Raw genomic sequence first — 21,221 nt, 5'->3', positions numbered from 1 at the left:
AGGCTGTGTTTGCACATTCCAACAAATCTGCCACCAGTGAAAGAACTATTTTGTAACCTTTATCTAAACTGAAATATATTGGGATTTCAGTTGCCATGTTAACAGCTTGGTAAGAATATTGTTTTCAGAAAAGACAAATATGAAATATTTTGCACATGTAATCACTGATTTGTCTCCCACTCTCTATTCCCCATATGCCTGCTTTTCTACACAAACTCTCTTGATGTGACAGAACACAGATTCCCTCACAAAAATATACGTGTGTAGAATCATCTGACTTTCTGAATTATTCCTGCCCACCTCACAGAGATTCAAAAACCCCCGGGAAAAAAGAACAAAAAGTCTGTGAAGTACTGACAATGGGAAACATGTTTGTCCTGTCACCAATCAATCAATGTGCTTGCTGTCGATATGTCTTCTCTGTTTCATGCCTTTTTCTTTCAGTCGCTGTTTCTACTTTAACTTCACCACCAAGAGACAGCTGCCTTAAATCTGATCCACTCTGGCTGATCTCAAATATCCAGGTTTTCTCCATCTCCTTTTATCCAATTATAGCTACTTGTGCAGGATCTGGGGGGGAAACTAAATCAGCCCTCTCACTCCATTGAATTATTACGAGAATCATGTGCTTTGAGTGACTGCCTGGGGAAGGAAATGAAAGCCAGCCTGCCCCCTTAAGAGTGCTTTTTCATAGATGTTGATGATGATGAATGCTGCTTGAGCGTACATATCTGATCTACATTAGTCTTTTAACTCCGACGTGTAACACAGCGTCACATGACATAAGTTCATTCATAAGTTGCTTTTACCATCATTTGCCATGATGTCCTTACCTAATTAATACTTTGCAGTGTAGTCTTCATATATTATTTAGAAATTGGCAAACATTGTATTAGGTAATTAGCATCCAGGTTGTCAAAATGAAGCTTAGTGTTCTGTGACTTTCTGTACCGTACTTTTACCGTCATTTTGGGCATCAGCTTCTACTTTTAGGAGGTGTTTGATAGGTTTAAACCTGCCAGAAAGGATACACTGGTTCAAATGCAAAGAAACAGACTTCAATTAAAATCATTATTATAAAATATTTTTTATGTAGAATATAACTTCAAACTTTTTTTTCCTGAATATCATTATGCTTTTACAAGTGCCGTACAGGTACTTACAAAATGTTTTTTGTCCTCAAGTTCTCAAGCAGAAACAACAAGTAACAATTCACATTAAGTCATCTTATGCAAAACAGAACAAAAATACAAAACATTTACTAGTTCCAGCTTGTCAAATGTGAACATGAGTATCCTTTGTCTTCTATGATTGTAAACTTAATATATCTTTGGGTTTCAACTGTTTCAACTTCAAAGACTAAACAATTAATTCATGAATCAAAAAAATAATTATCTGTTGTCAGGTAGTTGTAGCCCTAAAACTGAGCGACATAACACAGGCGGCAGACCGTATGGATATCTGGAAGTGAGATCGAAAAACACACTGGCAATCACCGCATATCGCCATAGGTGCTGCCAAAGAGAAGAAAACGTTTTTGTCTTTGAGATTGTAACTTTAAGTTATTAACTCAACATTTAGCAGTATCAGTAGGATGTAATGTAGCAATAATAACACATACTATACAGTCCTTCAGTACAGTACTTCAGTGATAATAGTGGGAGGGTTTTTTGCAGTGTATCGCTCAGCAGGTTCATCCGTACAACTTCTTGAAGTGCCTATATCTGCTGTTTTGCTGCTCCTGCTTTGGATGTTAAAACGTTTTTGTATGATGCGTTTAGAATGCACCCAAGGCATTGTCAATGGCACTTTTTTAAAATTATTTCACCGCTGTGATATTAGGCCAGTAAAACACTCAGACAGGCACTTACACTAATAACATTTTACTGTCAGATGTGTCCAGGTCCCCCTTCAGTCCCCAGAGCGACATGCAACCTTCCTCTATCCAAATCAACACATGGTGTTTTTAGGTGTCTGTGGGCCCACAAGCATGAGTGTTTTTTGTTGTTTTTTCTACATTGAAGGTTTTTGTAGCAGCATAGTTCAGTATTACAGTATTTGAATTCTTCCAGTGACACAGTGCATGTTATCCGTATGGTAATTAAGACATATCACTCTATCAGTACTAATTGTTTTTCATGAAATGTTGTCAGTACACTTAATTTTTCTGATCAGATTTGTGCAGATTAACATCGCAGTGAATCATTTAACTCACTGATTGACTTTGTGCCTCTAATGTTCTTGCTGACTTTGGAGAAAAAGGCGAATGAGAGACAAGGATCTGAGCTGGACTGTCGGTATCACTTCCATCTCCAAAAAGTCATTACGGTCGGCCCCCACCCTCTCTCTCTGGGCTGCTGTGGTCTGCAGAGAGGAAAATTACATTAGAGAGGAAAGGATTTCAATTGTCTTCTTCAGGCTGAGGAGTGTGGATGCCTGTTGGGCCTGAGGGACCTGTAGTGTTTTTAAAATCAGTTCCGTGATGGGATTGTCTCTGGAGACTGAGGGCTGGTCTGGACCTTCCCGTTTACTGGGTACTGAATAGTTGACACAGTGATGAATCTGCTGCAGACTTTAAAAAACATTGGATGTTCTTACTGATTCTTAATTGGCTGCCTTTGGCATTTTTCTTACGTCGTCCGTGCACATTTATTATTAACAGTGTGACAATATCAAATTATCTCTCATTTTGTCCTGTACTCCTCAGTGGCTGCAAAGACAGCAAAGGATGGAAACTTCAGAGCGTGTTGCTACGGCAACCAGGAACAGTTCTGAGGCTTCGTCTAACACGTTGCCTGGGAATGCAGTCCTAGTTGTTACATAAGACGTGACTTACTCTCTTTCTCTCTCTTTGTCATACACACACATATACTGTACACACACACTCACACTCACAGGGCTTTTCCTGTGGCAGAATTTCACATTCAGCATGATTTATTCATAGCTGGATATCTGTGCTGGATTTATGATTCTGCCATGTAAATGCAAGCCCATGCAATCTACCACACTTGCCAAGAGTTTGCACGGGGGCATTGTTGCACTCCAAGTCCATTTCTGTGGCTGTTGTAAATGAAATAGGGGATGTGAAAAAGATTTAGATTGAAGAGATCGTTGCTCGAGTAAGAAATGATGCAAAGATAGCAAGACAATTTGGAACCATTGCTACTGTTGTGATGTTGTGTGGGATGGAATTACCACAGTTGAATATGAGATAGGCTGTACATTTTCAATATAAGCATTAATAATGCAGTGTCTTTTGTGTTCAATTTCAAAATACAAAAGAGGAACCAAAAAGTTGAAAAGCACCAAAGCCTCAAGTATTTTCATTCTGGGAGGAACAAGGAACGATGATCCTGACACTTTGTCAAATTTCTTTCTGCTACCTATCGTTCTGTCCCCGCTTTGACTGGCAGAGAGAGAGGGGGCTGAGGAGGAGCGCTGAGCGCAGCACAGATAACACACTTCATCATTAGTGAGCTCACGATAAGTATTCAGACATTCAGCGGCTTCTCCTTATCTGGCCACCATAATCTCTTTGCAGCTAAATACTGTGGCTGCCTTCAGCTCGCCACTCTATAGGTGAAATTGGGTGTTAGAGATGAGAAATTGCCATTTTACGTGTGTTGGGACAGCCTGCCAATAGCCTAATCTCTTTTGAAGAGATTAGTGCAAAGGCTGATAGACAGAGTTCTTTGGAGGGGTTACAGAAATATGCATATCTGCTGCTATAGTTTCTGATCACTCTGCCTCAGTTTAGTTTTACAGTATCCTCTACCTGTTATCTCCCCAGAGTCGGCCAAAACATACGGCAAACGGTCTTACCTTAATCATTATTGTTGTTTACAGAAGCTCAGTAGGCAATACCCACTTACCCCTGCTGGCTTCTCCTTGCTCTAATCTATTCCTCTGTGCTCGCAGGAAAACCTCCCCCCTGTTGGGAGAAAGATAGTGGGGTGTAGGCTTTGATTGCTGGGGAGGCTGGGGGTCGTCAGGGGGGTCTCTCTTGCTGTCATCTGTCACATTCACACAGCACTCTCAGGTGTGTAAGCGGAGCCACATGCAGCTTGGTGCAACAGGAACCGCTAGAGGCTACAGTGCCTTTAAAGTGTCCTTTAAAGTTGTGTGTGATTTTTAAGTCATTTCCTCCTGGGAATACAGTATATTACACTTTTAAAAAATAAAAGCAAAATGAACTACAGTCACTGTGACTAAGCAGTTTTGACTGTCATCTGTCAAATACAGTGTAATATGTCATTTAAACACAGGTGACAATCATCATAGACTCCAAAGCAGTCTTGGTGGGTGTGTGGGTGTGTATGTGTGTGTGTGTGTGGTCAGTGTGTTTATATGCAGTTAAAAACCTGATTATATTCGGATTAAGGCAATACTCCGGTTCCTCAAACGCCATGTAAACATCATACCCCGGGTAAAATCTGAGTGTTCATACCACGGTTAACAGACCTAGATAACTCCTTCAGTAATCGGAGTATTCATGCATGTAAACAGCATACCTGGAGTAATATTGGGTTACGCGTCTACGCATGCTCCAAAGGTTATAACTCCTCCTCCCCACTCCACAGCAGTGGTTTTTGACCCGGAAAAACAACATGAAAACAACAACAACACAAGTTTTACCTTTAAACTGATGGAGCTTTATTGTAGCATTATTTGTAACTTATCTATCAAGAACACCCATTTCAGCTGTATTTTGTCAAAAAGTCATCCATTTTGCCCCCGCTTTCCAAGTTGCTGCGCCACCTACTGTACCAGAGGTTGAGTTACTACTGTCATTTTCCCATTCTCTACCGCTCATTTATACAGGGTGAACTTAATAATCCGATTTCCGAAATTCCCTTTAACCGGCGAAAGACCATTTTGAGGTAACTGCTGTGCATGTAAACGCACTGAGTGTGAATCATTGTTATAGTAGATTCAGTCACACTGGCTCCACTCATCGCAGCATGAATTCCCAGTTTGATTTAAGGCCAGTTGTAAGAGCAGGTCCTCCCCCGTTGTGTAACTGCATGAGCAACCTTGCGAACATACAGTACATGTTAGTGTGTGACACAGTGCTGACTCAGCACACCTTCATATAACAGTCCCTCTGTTTTCCACGTCAGGTCTCAGCATTAGGTGTCACTCATAGCAGCACACATGAATGGAACTGTTTTTTTTTTTAGGCGCCACGCTCTGCTAGAGTCAGATGATTTATGAGGAAAAAATATCAGTGACGTGATTGGCTTCCAATTGCTGTAGCAGTTTAAAACAGCTCAGTTAAGTCAAGTATTGCATTGCCAATTAAAATGCAGTGGGTTCATTTTCAGCTTACTATCCCTCACTTGAAGTGTGTGCATGAATTGTCCTATTCTGTCACTAGGATAGACAAGTGAGCAGGATATCTGCCAAAGCCGTAAGCTGGGGCCTTATTTTGATCGGAGCTGCTATGGTGAATATCATTAGGTTTTGCAAAGCTGACAGATTTCCTGCTTTGCCTCTTTGTCCTCCTTCTCCAATCTAATAGCTCAGACCATTGCTGATTTGCCCCGAAGGGTTGAGGACACAATTCCCTTTTCTTTGATTTTTCTAAAGAAAGGCCATGAATTCTGGGGAGACTGCATTTAACCTTTGGGAGACGGATAAGAAAGCTGGTCTATCGATTTGCTCAGAAAACTCCTCTGGCCAGTTGGAAGGGATCTTGCTGGAAAAGCTAAAAAAAGGCTGTTTCTGGAAACATTGTTCTAAACAACAAAGAAATGGTAAATACATTTGGTGGATGTTTTCAAGTTGTTTTGGTCTCTTTATAATTCAGATAAGCGCTCATTTATGGCCTCGTCCACACCTTAACAGGTTGTACGAAAACTATCTTTCCCACCTCCCGTTCTTGAAAAGTTTTCCGTCCACACAGCCTCGGCTCAAGAAATTTCTGCGTCCACTCAAAACCAGTAAAACTGTCTCAAAACACTGTAGTACACATCCTAGGCCTATATGTGGCGCTGTAACTCTGCCACAGGAATACACCAGCAACAGAGAAGAGGAGACAGAGAAGCGCTGTTTACTACACTAGCGACTTTCTTGTTAATCTGGCGACTTTCCAAATCCACTTGCACGCTTTTTTTGTCAAAAGCCTCTAAAGACTAGCGTTTGTGGTGTTTCTTGGTGACTCTGTGGTGTTTTGGAGACTGGAAGATGTGAAGGCATAAGTAATTCTGCAGTTACTGTCCTCAACAAGCAGCAGGTGCTCATGTGAGCCCCTCCCCCCGTCCAAAAGCACTCAGGGGGTCACTTTCTCACTCCTCACTCATTTAGCAACTTTTCAGATCTTCTTAACAACGTAATTTATTAAAAAGCAACTAGTAACAAATTTAGCGGCTTATTCAAACCATCAGGGAAAAGCAAGAAATGTATAAGTATGGCCTAATTCATTGCCATGCATGCCGCTCAGAGTAACCCAAGTCTATGGCCGCTGAGTCTCAGAAGATATGTAGCTGTCTGCACCGGCTTACGCAGGCTCACATGTTAGCTGCATCTGAAGCTTTTATTCAGGCTTCAAGTCTATTTATCCGACAATCCGTACATAAACATAAAAGTTTGATGCCCAATAAACCACTACTAATTTCATACATTACTACAATGAATTACACATTTTAGGGTTTTGTCATTTTAATTATCAAACTTTTATTTTATCATCTTTATTTTCTTGTTATCTTGTTCTTTGTTCTAGTTTGCGTAATCATTATTTTAATGTGTAAACCTTTTGTTGTCCCTTTCTCCTCTCAAACTTTGTAAGAGCCTATAGAATGATGAGGGCGGAACATTGTTTAGTATAGTGGAAACACACAAACTGCACTGAAAGTTTGGCTGCTCATTTGCAGCTCAATGCTTCAGACGGAAGTGGTATAGACAGTTGCTTCAGTGTCACGTGAACACTGTCGACATGCGAGTGCGCCGCTGATGTGATGTTTGCAGTCTAGACGAGGGGTCAGAAATGACAGATCGTATTGCTGATGCAAAACATTAAAGAGTGCCATCTCAAGTCTCTCATCTGTTGCCTCAATATTGGGACTCTTCCTCACAGTCGCCTTTATCTTAATCCTCTCCTAAATAGTGCCGCAGCTAGCCACCATGCTAACCGCTGCCAAGTCTGAAGGTTGCATGCCTTTGATCTCTCAGTCTAGTCCAGCGCTTTATTATCTTTTAACTTTGTTTTCAACTCCAGTTAAGGTCTGAGCTTGTGGAAGAGTGGGAGCTGTCAGTGATACTCAGTGCAGATATAATGCTATTTAAATGCTAATGTGTTAAGAGGAGCAAAACGACCTTTACTCACACTCTGCACACGGGCGGAGCTGCAGCACAAAACAGAAGCCCTTAATAAATGAGCCTCTTCCTCCGATTCTGTTTCCCTTCCCTCCACTTTCTTGTGTCAGATATAAGGTGTGTTTATCACCGTCAAGCCCAGAGAGAGCTTTGGCATCATTTAAGAGCTGGATGTTGGTTCCGGTGTTGATGATTGCAGATTGTGCAAGTGTTAAGTGTAATATGATTGGGTAATTTTTTCCTGGGGGTCGGATTAATTATTTTAACGTGCAGTGTGAAGAAGACAACATGTAGGATCCCTGCCTTTTTAGTTCTTAAAAATATTCAATATCCGTCTTCATCTGCACAATAATTAATGTCATTCCCCCATCAACATTTAAAAGTATGATTCAATGAACACTTAAGATATTGTTGTCTTGCTGCTGTATACTGTGCTGAAATTTAATTGCCCCCCGGTTTCTGAATTCACCCTAGACCCTAGCAGTCCATCTAAGCAGTTGGCACCTATGCCAGGAAGCCGATAATTTGATGGCAGGTGCTGGTATCAGTGTAAAAACAACAAGCCCTCTCCCTGTCCACAGATGTCACAAATACTTGTCTCCCTGTTCGCAGAGCACTTGCCAGAAGGATGCACACTCACTGAGCAAGCAGCTTTCCCTTAAGCCACCTTGTGTAAATAATAAATAACCTTCTAAATGTTTTGGAGGACTTACTCCTTCATTCGTGTATGTACTTGTTTTCTTTCCTTTAGAGAAACTTAAATCCTGTATCAGCAGAAGAAGAGGTGGAAAATAGGTGGAGGAGATGTGGAGGGCGGATGAGTCTATCATCTGTCGTATAATACCGGGAAATGCCATAATTCTGCCAGTCGATAATTTATGCAGTGCAGCTCACTGAGATACCTTAAGGAATAGTCCCTGGAGTAAGACAGTGACTTCAGACAGAAATGTAGCATCATGTCAGTCAATAATGCACCATCACCCTTCTGCTGCAATTACTAGCTAGCAGGGAACTGGACTGACTCATGCGTACCTGATTTAGCCTATTGAACTGTACCGTGTAATGTTTTTTGATAGGCCTTTCCAGCTCTGTGATGTGCAGCAATACAAAATCAGTCCCTCCTGAGAAAAACTGTCCTATTCTTTTTTTCCCCTCATGCATGCTTGGAGAAGCCTGGATTAATTTTACATCAGGCTGCCAAGTTAGACATCCTCATGTAAGACTGATAAACAAAAGTGAATTTGTTTTCGCCTTGACAGATGGAGGACGACTGCAACAGAAAAGCAAGGCTGCACCTCGGGGGTTGAGATCTTAGACCTCATTAAAAATAGGTTTGAGTGTAATAAATTTGATCCAATTTGAAAGATGAAACGGAGCATCAGCCCTTAGTTACAATTCACAGCACAGTAAGTCATTCTCATGATCTTGGATGGGTTTTTGAATTTGTGAGACTTTCTTCAAGCTATTGACATGATAATCAAGAGGGAAATCCTCAATATATCCTGTGACAAACATCTTGTAGGTGCAGGGACAGGACCCAAAGGACTTTTCACAGAGAAACACAGTCTGATTTTTCACTTGTGTGTGAAGCTTATAGAGTTGTATTCGCATATAGAAGCCTCCAGTAACTAAATTAAGTTTTAAAAGAATCACTGAATAGTTGATGGGTAGTCACAGGCAGGGTTGGGAGATATATACAATAGTGTGCAATAGAGTAACAATATACATTTTTCATCATTTGGCTCTTAACTATGGCAGTGTTGCATGATTTTTTGCATTGGTGTGATGAAGTAACTTGATTTGTCAGGTGTTTGATTTATTGGATTATGGGAAGATTTTTGTCTGATTATTTCCTCCACAAACATGGAGAAATGTAACATATTTCTACATCCATCAATAGTGATAAGAACTCCCCTACTCCTGGTTGCAGGTTAGTTTCCTGAGGCCCTTGATAGAGCATTTTTCCTTTCATTTATTTGCCTGGAGGCTGAAATCTTTAACATTCCGCACATTGTCCATTTTTCATCAGCAAATGGAAATTGAGATTAAGAGCCCTGGGAGTGACAGGTCATTCTTAGTTAGGTTAATTAAAATGATCGGCTTTAAAAAAAATTAATTGCGCAATGTTTAAAGGGGAACTCCACTGATTTTACACATCAGTAGTGTGTAAAAGTATTGAAGAGCACTGCCTCATGTGTGAAAAAAAAAAAAACGTGTATAAAGCCTTTGGGGCTTCAAGTGCACAAGGTCTGATAAAGCGCCTCTAGTGTTGTCACCCAAGTCAGCGCCGATTGGGGCAGAAGACTACAAGTATTTAAAATAAAAAAAATCTGAAGGTGTGGAGTTGGAAAGAAGTGAGCTTACAGACTTCAGCAGCCCTTTCCGCATCTCTAGCTTTAGGCTGATGGCTCAAGGCTACATTAGCCACTGCTAGCAAGACACGCAAATGTTGGCAGTGCATGGAATAAAAAAGTTGATATCTCTGGTTCTGTCCTCATTTGTTAAGACATGGACTTTCCCTTGTTATTGAGAAAAGAAAAATGGAGCAACAGTTGTGTTATGTGGCATGAATAAGAAGGAGGATACCACCAGTAAGAGATGGACCATAACATTTAGTCAGAACGCCAACCTAGCAAGAATTACTTTTGTAGCCACAAGCTAGTAGCACTCATCAATACTTCTAATAGTGTTCATTGGAGCACCTAAATAAGCTAAGTTAAGGTGTTTTTCCTTCACAACTGCCAGGGTGCTGAAAGCACTGCTGCCTATTTTGTTCATAGTATTTATTTCAGTATATCACAATTCAGTTTATGATAATGTTTTAAGAATTTAATGATTTGCCAGTGCATTGATATTCTCTAAAAGTGCTACAGTTTGTCCAGACACTCCCGTCGTCCTCACTCCCCTATCACAGTAGCTCATTAAAACCTTTCTTCATTGTATGGGGTTAGAGTGAGAGTGAAAGTGCATGGGTTTATGAGGCGTAACATAGGCAAGCCATCTTAGATATGGTTATTCTTTGGTTGTCTGTGTATTTCCTTTTTCACAAGACATTATGCAGTTAAGTTTGAAATATGACCTGGGCTTGCTTTTCTACAATTTCCAGTTTTTCATGGAGAACCAAGTAATGAGGAAATACAAAAACAAGCAGCAGACAAAAGGATTATTGTTATTTTTGCAGAATAAATATAACTAGAAATGCTTAGATCTTTCCATTTTCCATGTCCATTCGACACTTCATTGATTATTTAGAGGGTCACCCATGACATACAGCATGCTTACCGTTCAACGAGGAATTTAACCCCCATCGTCCTCCTAATGTGATTTAAAAGGAAGGACGTTATAATTACAGTGACAGCACAAATGATGAAATAAGTAAATACGTATATCTCGTGATTAAGTTTAATACATTGGAAGAGTGCTGGCTTGTCTGCCCTTGGTGACCGATACACACAGAATTGGGTTTTAATCTAAGACTACATAGCCAACAGAGAAAAAAAAGAGGGAGGGTGCATTTGGTGATCGTCTCCCAAGGACGCCTATCTGTCCGTAAGCCTCATAGCGCTCTCCTCAGGGCTTTGACGAATGACACAAGCACCCCAGAGTGATAGGCTATTATTTCACTTTGCATTGGATAAATGGCAGTGCGGGCTCCTACCTGTCGCCTGCCTTTCTCTTTCTTTCGTTCTCTCCTTTCCCTTTCTCCCTAGCAGTATGCGGTCATAAACCTGAATATAGAAGGGAAAGAATAGGACAGATTTTGTCTGTGCAATCTGTTGATATACTTCTCACAATTCGGATGTGCTACTTCTTGAGTTTTTTGTGTCCTTTGTAGTTGAAGTGGATGTGAAGAGTGAAAGTATGGTGGATAATGACCAACCTGTCCGATGACTTGTCATTTGGTACTTGGCTTTTCTCCCCTCATCATTAAATGTGATATTCATTGCTTTTTTAGGAAAAGGCTTTATTTTTTACCCAGGGTGTGACCTAATATTCTTTCTCTCTCTCTGCTTCAGACCAGCAGTATTCATGGTCGCCCTCGCAATACTTCGATGAGGACAGTTACTCCCCTCCACCCAGGAACATGAAGGGTCTCTCTGGCGGCCGCCCTGCCCAGCTTCAGCTCACCTCTCCCACCTCAGCCCACACCTGCGGCCTGGCTGAATGTGACCATTCCCTGGACCATCACCTCCACCATGGCAACTCACGGCCCCCCTCCTACCTCCTCAGCCCCACAGAGAGCTGCCCCCTGGAGAGTCACCATCGCTGCTCCCCGCGGAGCTCCATCCACTCTGAGTGCATGGTGATACCGGTATCCATATCGACCACTGACCACTCCATCTCTAGTAGCACTTTCCCCCGCATGCACTACGGCAGCGCTTCGCGGGACAGCGGTGGCAACACATCTGGCGGCAGGGACTCCCGAGATGACGGTGGCTCGTCTTTGCATGGTGGCAGCAGCAAAATGAACCGTATTCCAGCAAACCTCCTGGACCAATTTGAGAAGCAGATGCCGCTGCACCGGGATGGCTTTCACACGCTGCAATACCAGCGTACCTCCACCACAACAACAACCACAGAGCAGCGCAATGAAAGCCCAGGGCGAATACGCCACTTAGTCCACTCAGTACAGAAGCTCTTCACAAAGTCTCACTCTCTAGAAGGTTCCTCCAAGATGAACGGTACCAAAAGCGACTCGCACCGGGACGGCTCACACCACCACCATCACCACCACCAAGGCCACCACAAACACAGCAAACGCAGCAAGAGCAAAGAAAGGAAATCTGATGGCAGTGGCAAGCAACGTTCGGGAGGATGGTGGAGTTCAGATGACAACCTGGATAGTGACAGCACGTACAGAACACCCAGCGTCATGTCACGGCATCCTGTGGACCACATAAGCCACTGCTACCCAGACTCAATGCACAGCCACCTGGCTGGAGACCTGTCTCTAAAAACATCCAAGAGCAACAATGATGTGAAGTGCTCAGCCTGTGAGAGCATAAACATGGCGCCAGAGGGAAAGTTCATGAAAAGGAGCTCCTGGTCAACGCTAACGGTCAGCCAAGCAAAGGAGGCCTACAGGAAGTCCTCACTCAACCTGGAGAAGCCCATGACACCCGTCGACCTCAAGCCCAACATCAGGCCCTGCCACTATCTACAGGTGAGTTTGTCTTGTTTTCTGTGTCAATAGTGCACTTTACTTTATGATGCTTCTTGATCTCAGAAATTCACAGACTTACAGCTTTAGTTTATTTAAATCTGTAGATCTGTGGATGGTTGGATGATGGGTATTTAGATGGTTTCTGTCAACAGAGAATATGGTGATTTGATGGCGACAAGCAATTGAAGAGATGATAAAAGCCTTCATTAAGATTTTCTGTCACTGCAGTGATTGAGCCTCCATTCACCATAATGTAAAATATATAAGAACCTGAGGCGCTACAGCTCAGAGAAAAACATCAGTGCCAAAACTTAAGCCTTTATTGTACAAACAAAAAGCAATATTTTTCTACAGGCATTGGCGATGAATAGACAATGGACAAGGCAGAAAAGTTGCTCATCTCAGCTAGATTCCCAATTGATCTAAAAGACGTTTTTTTTTTATATTTTTGGATATGACAATGTGAACCTGGCCTATGGCTCAGCATGTGGCTGCAGCAGAAGGGACTAGCACAGCAGGACAAGTCAATTAACTCCATAAACGATCTGCATTGGAGCGAAAGAGTCAGCAACGTGAGAATAAAAGACTAGCGATCAATGTTGATTTTTACCGTATTTTTGCTTCGATTTTGCATAGGTTTCAGCCCTGAGAAAAAGGTTAGAATTTAGCTCAAACCCATGAGCAGCTCTACGGGAAACCCCATAGCACTGCCAGGATCAATTCAGAGTGAGTCAGCACTTTACACAGTGTTTCACAGGTTTGAAATGCATGCTGGAGGGCATATGAAAGAAAGAAAATAAAGCATGCTTATAAATCCCAAATTGCAAAAGTGGGGGAAAATAGATTAACGCTGCTCAATATACAACAATTTGATATCTGATAGTATCATGTAAGTACCGCCTGCAGCCAAAATAAAGTGAGCACTTCAGCACATTTGGTACAGAAGACTTGTAGACTCAAAGCAGAGACTGTGTTGTATGGATTAGAGACTGTTGTAAACAGAAAGCCAATACATTACTCAAATCAGCCAATGGAGCCAAAGAAGCCACTCAATCTAAGCTCACGTCAACAGAAAATGTTTTAGAGGACTAATTTTGACTAGCGTATTTTTAAACATAACTGATGATAATTTTGAACTGGACAGGCAGTGCACTCATCCACTCAAATTTTTTATAATCCCACCAAGTGCAGTAATCTCTCAATGAGAGACGCTGTGTTTAGTGCCCACCCCCCCATCCCCTTCCTTATTTCCATTTGTTTTTTTAGCTGAGGTAGTGTCCGACTCGTGGCATTATAAACACTTCTAAAAATATCCTTCTCTCCTCCTTCCTGCCGCAGGGCTACATTTAGCCCAACGTTATCAATCCAATCCATGCAGGGTGACACATCTTCCCTCCCCCGAGGAGAATCAATGCCCTCTCTGGGAGACGTTTTTAAGGAGAGAGGGAGGAAAAGTTGAAGATGCATTCCGCTGAGGTCTGTGCCTCTGTGGATGCATTGAGATACTCCAGTAAACAGAGGGGAATAAACAGCAAAAGAGAGGTTTTTGCTCCCAGTGGCTACTGTTGTTGCTCATCACCTGCAACAGTCAGGCAATGAGATAGAGCCAAAAGTCAGGATTAATACTTGGCACACACCGAGGGGTCACATTCACTTCCTGCTGCTGCCGAATTGGGATGATCCACAAGCGTCTGCACTGTAACAACATAACGTGTATCTTGGGAGAGTGTGTGTACTGACGGTGTGTTAATGTGAATGAGTGGGAGGTTTGTGTGGGGGTGAGTTTTTTTATTTATTTATTGCATGCCAGATGGTTTGATAATGTGCTAGTCACCTTGTTTGCGTCCTTGGTTGATGACAGAATGAAAAAACTTTGAAGTGTTAGAGTAGTTGAGCTATGAGACAGCAAATGGAAAAAAGGCAGGGCTTGTCTCACTGAAGTATCCCTTTGTTAATCTGTCTGCATGCAGCAGGTGAGTGTGTTTGAGTGTTTGTGTGTCTGTGAAGGAGGTAGTGCATGTGTATGTATAAGAGATCGATTAACTGAACATTGGGTAAGACAGAGATAGATAGATATTAGCTGCTCTTTCACTGAAATGACAAATGTTGCAGGATCAGACCTGGCATTAGCCATCGCTCTCCGTCTCTGGCTAAGTCATTTCACAAATTAGCCCCAATTAGCTCTCTTCAAGACACACACACACACACACACAAACAGTTTTCAGGATGTTTATGGGTTTGACTTTGAGCGTATTCTCACAAATATAAGATAGTGGTTTTTCCTCGAAGTCCGCCTGAAAAAGGGGGGTTGTGACAGTCACAGTGTGAGCGTTACTTGTTAGTATATGGTCACAACAGTAGATGGCACCAAAAATCTCTAAAACAAGTTCCTTTCATGACAGGCCTTCGTTCACAACACAGTTTACAGCGACACTGTTTACAGAGACAACTGGCTTACCGTGACAGGGGCCGGAAACATGGACAAACAGTGATCGCCCCCAAAAAGTGTCTCAAAAGTTAGTGAAAACTTAGGAGGAGTTATGATGCTGATGATGATTAACGCAGCAGAGTCAAACAGCTGTCAAGCAGACAAGAAACATTGGAGGTTCGTGTCAGAGATTTACGAGGCTGATCTATTAGACACAGTAGGTATCACTTGGTTTGTTTTTGTTGACCAGCTGTTATTTTGAAGCTGACTGATCATTTTGTGTGTTCAGTGGGTTCCTGAAGAGGATTATTTCTGGTTTGAGAAGAAAGAATTCTGTTTTGGTCATTGGATTGGTAGGTTTAAAATTGGAAATTGGATTGAGAGATAAAAACTTGTTTTTTGTTAGATTTGGTCTTCAAGCAGTATTTTACCAAAAATGATTCTTAAAAAGGAGGGTCATCTTATAATCAGGATCGTCTTATATTTGGCACATTACTTTAATGTACGAAGGTGATTGTGGCAAAACATTCTTATGTAGGCGTACCTGAATGAATTTCAAATCCAGCACTTTGTACACACTTACACTGTAGATGTGTGGGGCCGCCATCTCTCCCTTGCTCTCTCACACACACACACACACACACACACACACACACACACACACACACACAATAAACACAAACACAAACACACACACACACACACACACACACACACACACACACACACACACACCACACACACACACACACACATGCACACACCGGCACACAAACACAAACACACACACGTACACACACACACACACACTTCAAATGATATATGCAAATACACCTGGACTGCAGCAACAGCTATAATCCTTGCCTCCTCCACCTTGCTTGCACCCAGCTCGTAACTTCACAGCACAATAACTTTGCCTTACTGACAACTCTTAGCCCTGATTAAGTCAGCTGCTCCAGCAAACGTTACTGTGTTCTCACTCTGCATACTGTACTGTAGTACAAAGGGAGGATTAGTCTTTGATAGTTTTGCTGATAGGGCATTGCAGAGGGATTTAATAAGCCAATTAATTGCCATGTTGGCTTGCCAAAGGTGGAGCTTGAGAGGCAGAAAGGCTGCTGATTAAATTACAAAAGGGAAGTGCAAAGCAGCAGAAGCAAACCTGGCACTGTGACTGAAAGATACAGTAACACCACCCACATACACAGGGGTTCCCTTACTTTTTATAAAGGGGTTCCCAGATAGCTATCAGGCCATGGCCCACTACTTAGTAAGATTTGGTCACGAGAATGTCAAGAATAAAAAGTAGCTTAGTTGTAGTTTGTGCATGCTTTTGCTCTCTTGGGCTAAATCAATAAAATGGGCCATCTATAATAATTTATGAAGAGTTTCCTACCAATATGTGCTGCTTTAGTATAATTCTTCATCTGTCTTTTAACATAACAATCAATGCCACGTGGTGCCCACTCCAGGGTATACTTTGTAGTGTCTCATGGTATGAGTTTGGAGAATGTTGATATGTCATGTTCAAGAAACAGTATATAGTTTACAGTTTACTGTATGATGATGTTTGAAAAGCTCTCATCAGTCTCCCGTAGACAGCCATTCCCAGAAAACAATATCTGATAATCCAACTGGATGGTATCTTCTCAGAACATAGTTCAAATCTCTGATGAAGAAAATCAAGCAAGATAATTTTTCACAGGAGTTGGAAGAGAACAAACTGTATCACTGATTAAAACTAAAGTCAACAGATGACTAGGATGAGAAACATTGGAATAAAAGAAACGCATGGAAGCGTGAGGTTTGTGATGCGGCGGTGTTGAAGGTGCAAAGAAAGATGATGCAGGGTGAAATATAGATGCTTGCCTGGAGAAAACACAATGGAAATATGCCACTTTGTCTTATTTTGCTTTTATCAGCACACCAGCTGTTCCACCTCATACAAATGTAAGAACCTTTTCACGATATTTTCAGTTTTAGAAATTTCTCTTTTTCCACTCCAGTGTATTTATGCACAAATTAAAATGTACAGGAAAAAACAGTGGATGGAAACACACCTGGGCACAGGACTTATTTTTGTAGCTTTTCCTTGGCCTCTTGAAGGATGATTGGCTTTTGTATAAGCCACAAGACCTCAACCAATAACACCAAGGTAAACAATACAACCTTCATTTCGATATAACTGTAACTCATAAAGTTAGGTGATTAGTAACATTAATCATATAGACCATGTTAGTAACATTACACTGTAACACCACTCTCTTGTTCACAATATATGTTGAGCAAAAATAACGTTTGCTAAATACAGTTACGTTACATTGTAAGTTGCATTTATTTGTACTTATTTACCTTGTTGTTACTGGTTGAGGTGGTGTGGCTGAGCTTATAACAGCCATAGCCCATGCAGTGGTATGGACGTGATATAACATAATGTTACAACAACGTTCAACACACTCACAAAGTAGTTAGTATGATTGTTTTGACCAGGGATAACAGAATTATCCACATAACGTAGCTGCAGACAGTAGCTGTTTGGGTAGTGGACTTATCGTGATATTAAGCAAGTTAGCTAGCTCTTAGCCAGCACACCCCTGTCCCCCTGTCTCCTATAATCAAATAACATGCGGGTAGCATGGCTGTAGACTTGTTATAAGTTGTAAGACAAAGAGACTAGATATTTTGGTGATCCTCATATGTTAGTTTCACCTGACTCCTCATATTGTTTGTTACACAGAACCATCTGAGAAGCTGTCATTGGAAACTGTTTGGAAAAGGGCAGGGACTTTTAAAACATACATGGCAGGTGATTGGATCAAGTCAATCAGGAGAAGAGTGAAAACCTCTTTTCCATATTGAGTGGTTTCCTCTTCGTGTTGTTACCGGTCACTCCTCCCTCTACTGCAGGTAACTCCTCACAGGACGCTGATTGGGAGGCTCACCTTTGCTCAAAACAACGCATTACCTGGAGTGGATGGATTTTCGTGTGACATGTGAACCCATGAGTGCTCATGTCAATGCTCTCGTTATCGTGAGAAATCAGCTGCTGTGCAAGGCAAATGTTAGTTTAGAGTTAGTCTCAGAAATTGCATTGGTCATTAATTTGAGTTATACTATTTGAATCAAAAGGACATGATTATGAAAATGTGTCAGTCACTCGCAGATTTCTCACATAACTGTTTCAGTTTCCTTTTATCATAGAGATGTCTATTTACACCTCCAGGCTAACATCTGATTGAATTAAATCTCAGTAAATAAACAAGACGAACACAGACAAAATGTTGCATGTGTGGGCGTATACGTGTGAGAGAGAGAGATGAGAGAAGGAGAAGAGTTGGTGGTGTGCGTGCAGTAGGTGTTTAGTCAGGTAGTCGGCTAGTAAGAGAGAGAAAAAAGAAAGCAGCACCTGCTCCAACAAACACAGTGAATCTATGTAAGCTTGTGGGAGGAAATTAGGCTCTGGTGGGTGGGATTACCGATGATTGAACCTTTGCACTGTCCATTTCTCTCTCTGCCATTTCTCCATCTAATATGTGTATCCCTTCTATTATGCCTTTCTCTCTCTCTCTTTCTCTCTCTTTGACTGGCTCTCTATCTCACTCTATTTCGTAACTTTATGGCAGTGACCTATGTTTCTTAGTGGCAGAGGTACTGTGTATAGATAGAGCCGCAGAGTTAATCAATGAAATGTACTGCTGCACTGCAGGAGCATTTGCTGGGGCCTGCCTAGCCAGCACACACACATACACACCACGCTCCCTGTGGCCTCCCACTGAGTAAAGGTAGACACACACGCAGCTAATATGCCAGTGTCTGCACTATCCTGCTATGAGATGCTTGTGAGCTATATTATGTGAGCACCAGTGCTAATTATTGGTAAAGTTGAAGTGCTAAAACTGCTTGGGTGTACAGTATTTTAAGGAGGTGATGTCATAAGAGAATACCTTGGTCATGGCATGTAATAAAAATAATTTCCCCCAATTCATGTCTGTTCTTTATTGAGAAGAATCCAATTAGGTTAAGTAAAAGTTCTGTTATTGTTATAATGTGAATTTAAATATAAATCTTGATGATTTCTTGATGAATCGTGATTTTTTGCACCGTATAATGCACTGTTGAACAGAACAGGATCTGGCACATTTATTTAGAAACAACAGAATCATCCAATCCTGAAAATACGCAGAATAATTGCACATAGCAGCAGGCTTGCATCTGCATGCTCACCTCTGGATCCCATGTCTTCATTTTGTAGGATCTTTGGGTCAAGGTTGGTGTTCATGTTGACAAGCGACCATATTTCAACTCCATTAAGCATGCTGGGAAACCATGTGTGTTTTCACAGCAATCAATGAGACGGTGCTGCTGCCCAGCCCGTTTCTTTATCTTCAGAGGGAGACACGCTACAATCTATCCGGTTTATCAGCAAATCCAAATTAAACAAATCTCCCCACAGCTTGCGCCTGTCCTCTGGCGTTCCGTTCATTAATTAGACGTCTAAAAATATCAAACCCCTCCAAGACTTAATTAACCCATCGACACCATTTGGTAGCTGGTGCATGCCTGTCTTTTGAGATGAGATGAATGACTTTTATCAGAGTGTGTTCGAGTGTGCGTTTGTGTCTTTTTGTGCGTGCATGTTCATGTTTGTGCATGTTTTGGATAATGCAGTAAGCCTATGTTTTCTTATTTCAATCACGTCCTCTTCTGCATGGTGATGTTTTTGTGTGTGACTCTTGTAATGGGAGTGCATGTTTTTGTGCTTCAGATACATTTGCCGTTGTTTCCTTTTTTTCATGATGTAACATTACAGCCTTGCAGTGAAATTTGTTACCAAGGTTTATCCCCATGCTAACAACACAACACAGATGAAACATAAGAGTCAAAGGCTGCTTAGACCTGGCATTCTTGTAATTAACAAAGAGTGGGTTGTAATAAAGCCATGATTGATCAATTACTCAAGCTGTTTTGATTTGATGGGACACCTGTTGGAATAGTAATTCTGGGTGGGTGTGCTTTGATGCCAGAGGTTAGTAGAATTAGTGTCGGAGGAAATCGTTTTTTGCTTTTGATGAATGGTTTGCAATTACAAATCTGCTTTTCATGCTTTTCCAATATAAACTGGTGGTTTTATTCTTATAGAATACAGTGTTGGAAAGGATAATATTTGTTGTCATTTTTCTTTAAATAATAATCACATTTTAATTGTTATTAGAGATGACATTTGCATCAGAAATTGATTAGAGTCATGTGTCTGACACATTAGTGACATTTGGATGCAGCCTATCTGCTTCTGACATTTCCCACAGCCAGTCAGCTGCCACCCAGTTCACTGTGAACCTGTGAGTTGATGAGTTACTCACTTATTGGCAGAGGAAAGTTTAAAAAAAAATAGGTTCAGTATTATCTTATTAGTTCTTCTGGAGTGCAGCACTGGTCCAGTGTTACTGTAAAGTCAAAGAAATATGGACCCAAGTCAGATTTAACTTAATGAAATCTAGAGCGGTGGATTGGCACTGGGCCGAGGCTGAGCCAGCTGCCAGGATGTTAAAGAGATGGATGGATACAGCATCAGAGCAGCCTTCAACTTCCACATAGAATTTAATGCTTACTGACAATGTCATATTTTATGAGTGCAAATCATTGACCATGTAAATGTGTGTCCAGCTAGAACTTCTGACCATCGCACACAGTCAGCAAAGTGCAAGACGGCGAATCTAAAACAGAAAATAGAAAACAGGGAAGAGAAGCGAGAGAGGTTTGTGCTTTTGTTTGACTGTAGATCTGTGTGTTGTGTCATTTATGTGTGTTTGCTTGCAGGAGAGACAGAGACCCTGACTACTGTTGTTTGTCCCAGTAATTGAAATCGGTTGTACTGTTTAAGTAAAGCAAAACGAGAGAGAGAGAGAGAGAGAGAGAGAGAGAGAGAGAGAGAGAGAGAGAGAGAGAGAGAGAGAGAGAGAGAGAGAGAGAGAGAGAGAGAGAGAGAGAGAGAGAGAGAGAGAGAGAGGAGAGAGAGAGGAGAGAGAGAGAGAGAGAGAGAGAGAGAGAGAGAGAGAGAGAGAGAGAGACGAAGAGAGTGTGGTTGTGTTTAATGAGCTTGCAAAGAGTCATCATCAGTTCATTACAATGAGTGGGGGAAGTATTTTTAATAAGCCACACCACCATCTCCAATACAAAAAGGATCATTTATGTTGTGTAATGGCATGTATAATAATAGAGTCAAATTTTTCTTTCACGCCAAGATCATGATTCAGAAAATAATTTTGCTCCACACGATCTGTATTCATAAATGTTCTGTATGATTATACCAGTTAC

At 41.5% G+C, this 21,221-nt stretch overlaps 1 protein-coding gene across 1 annotated transcript in view; it reads left to right on the top strand.

Annotated features, from left to right (window-relative positions):
* The window catches only part of dlgap2a (discs, large homolog-associated protein 2a), a 125,248-nt gene that overhangs the window by 79,680 nt on the left and 24,347 nt on the right, over nucleotides 1-21,221 (top strand). The window contains exons 2-3 of the mRNA XM_083924608.1: nucleotides 11,331-12,478; nucleotides 15,196-15,259. Of these exons, the coding sequence (XP_083780734.1) occupies nucleotides 11,331-12,478; nucleotides 15,196-15,259 (1,212 nt within the window). The remainder of the gene's footprint in view (nucleotides 1-11,330; nucleotides 12,479-15,195; nucleotides 15,260-21,221) is intronic.

This window comes from Echiichthys vipera, assembly GCF_963691815.1.
Source record: "Echiichthys vipera genome assembly, chromosome: 12".
NCBI classification, from domain to species: domain Eukaryota; kingdom Metazoa; phylum Chordata; class Actinopteri; order Perciformes; family Trachinidae; genus Echiichthys; species Echiichthys vipera.
This window is presented reverse-complemented; position numbering and strand designations above follow the sequence as displayed.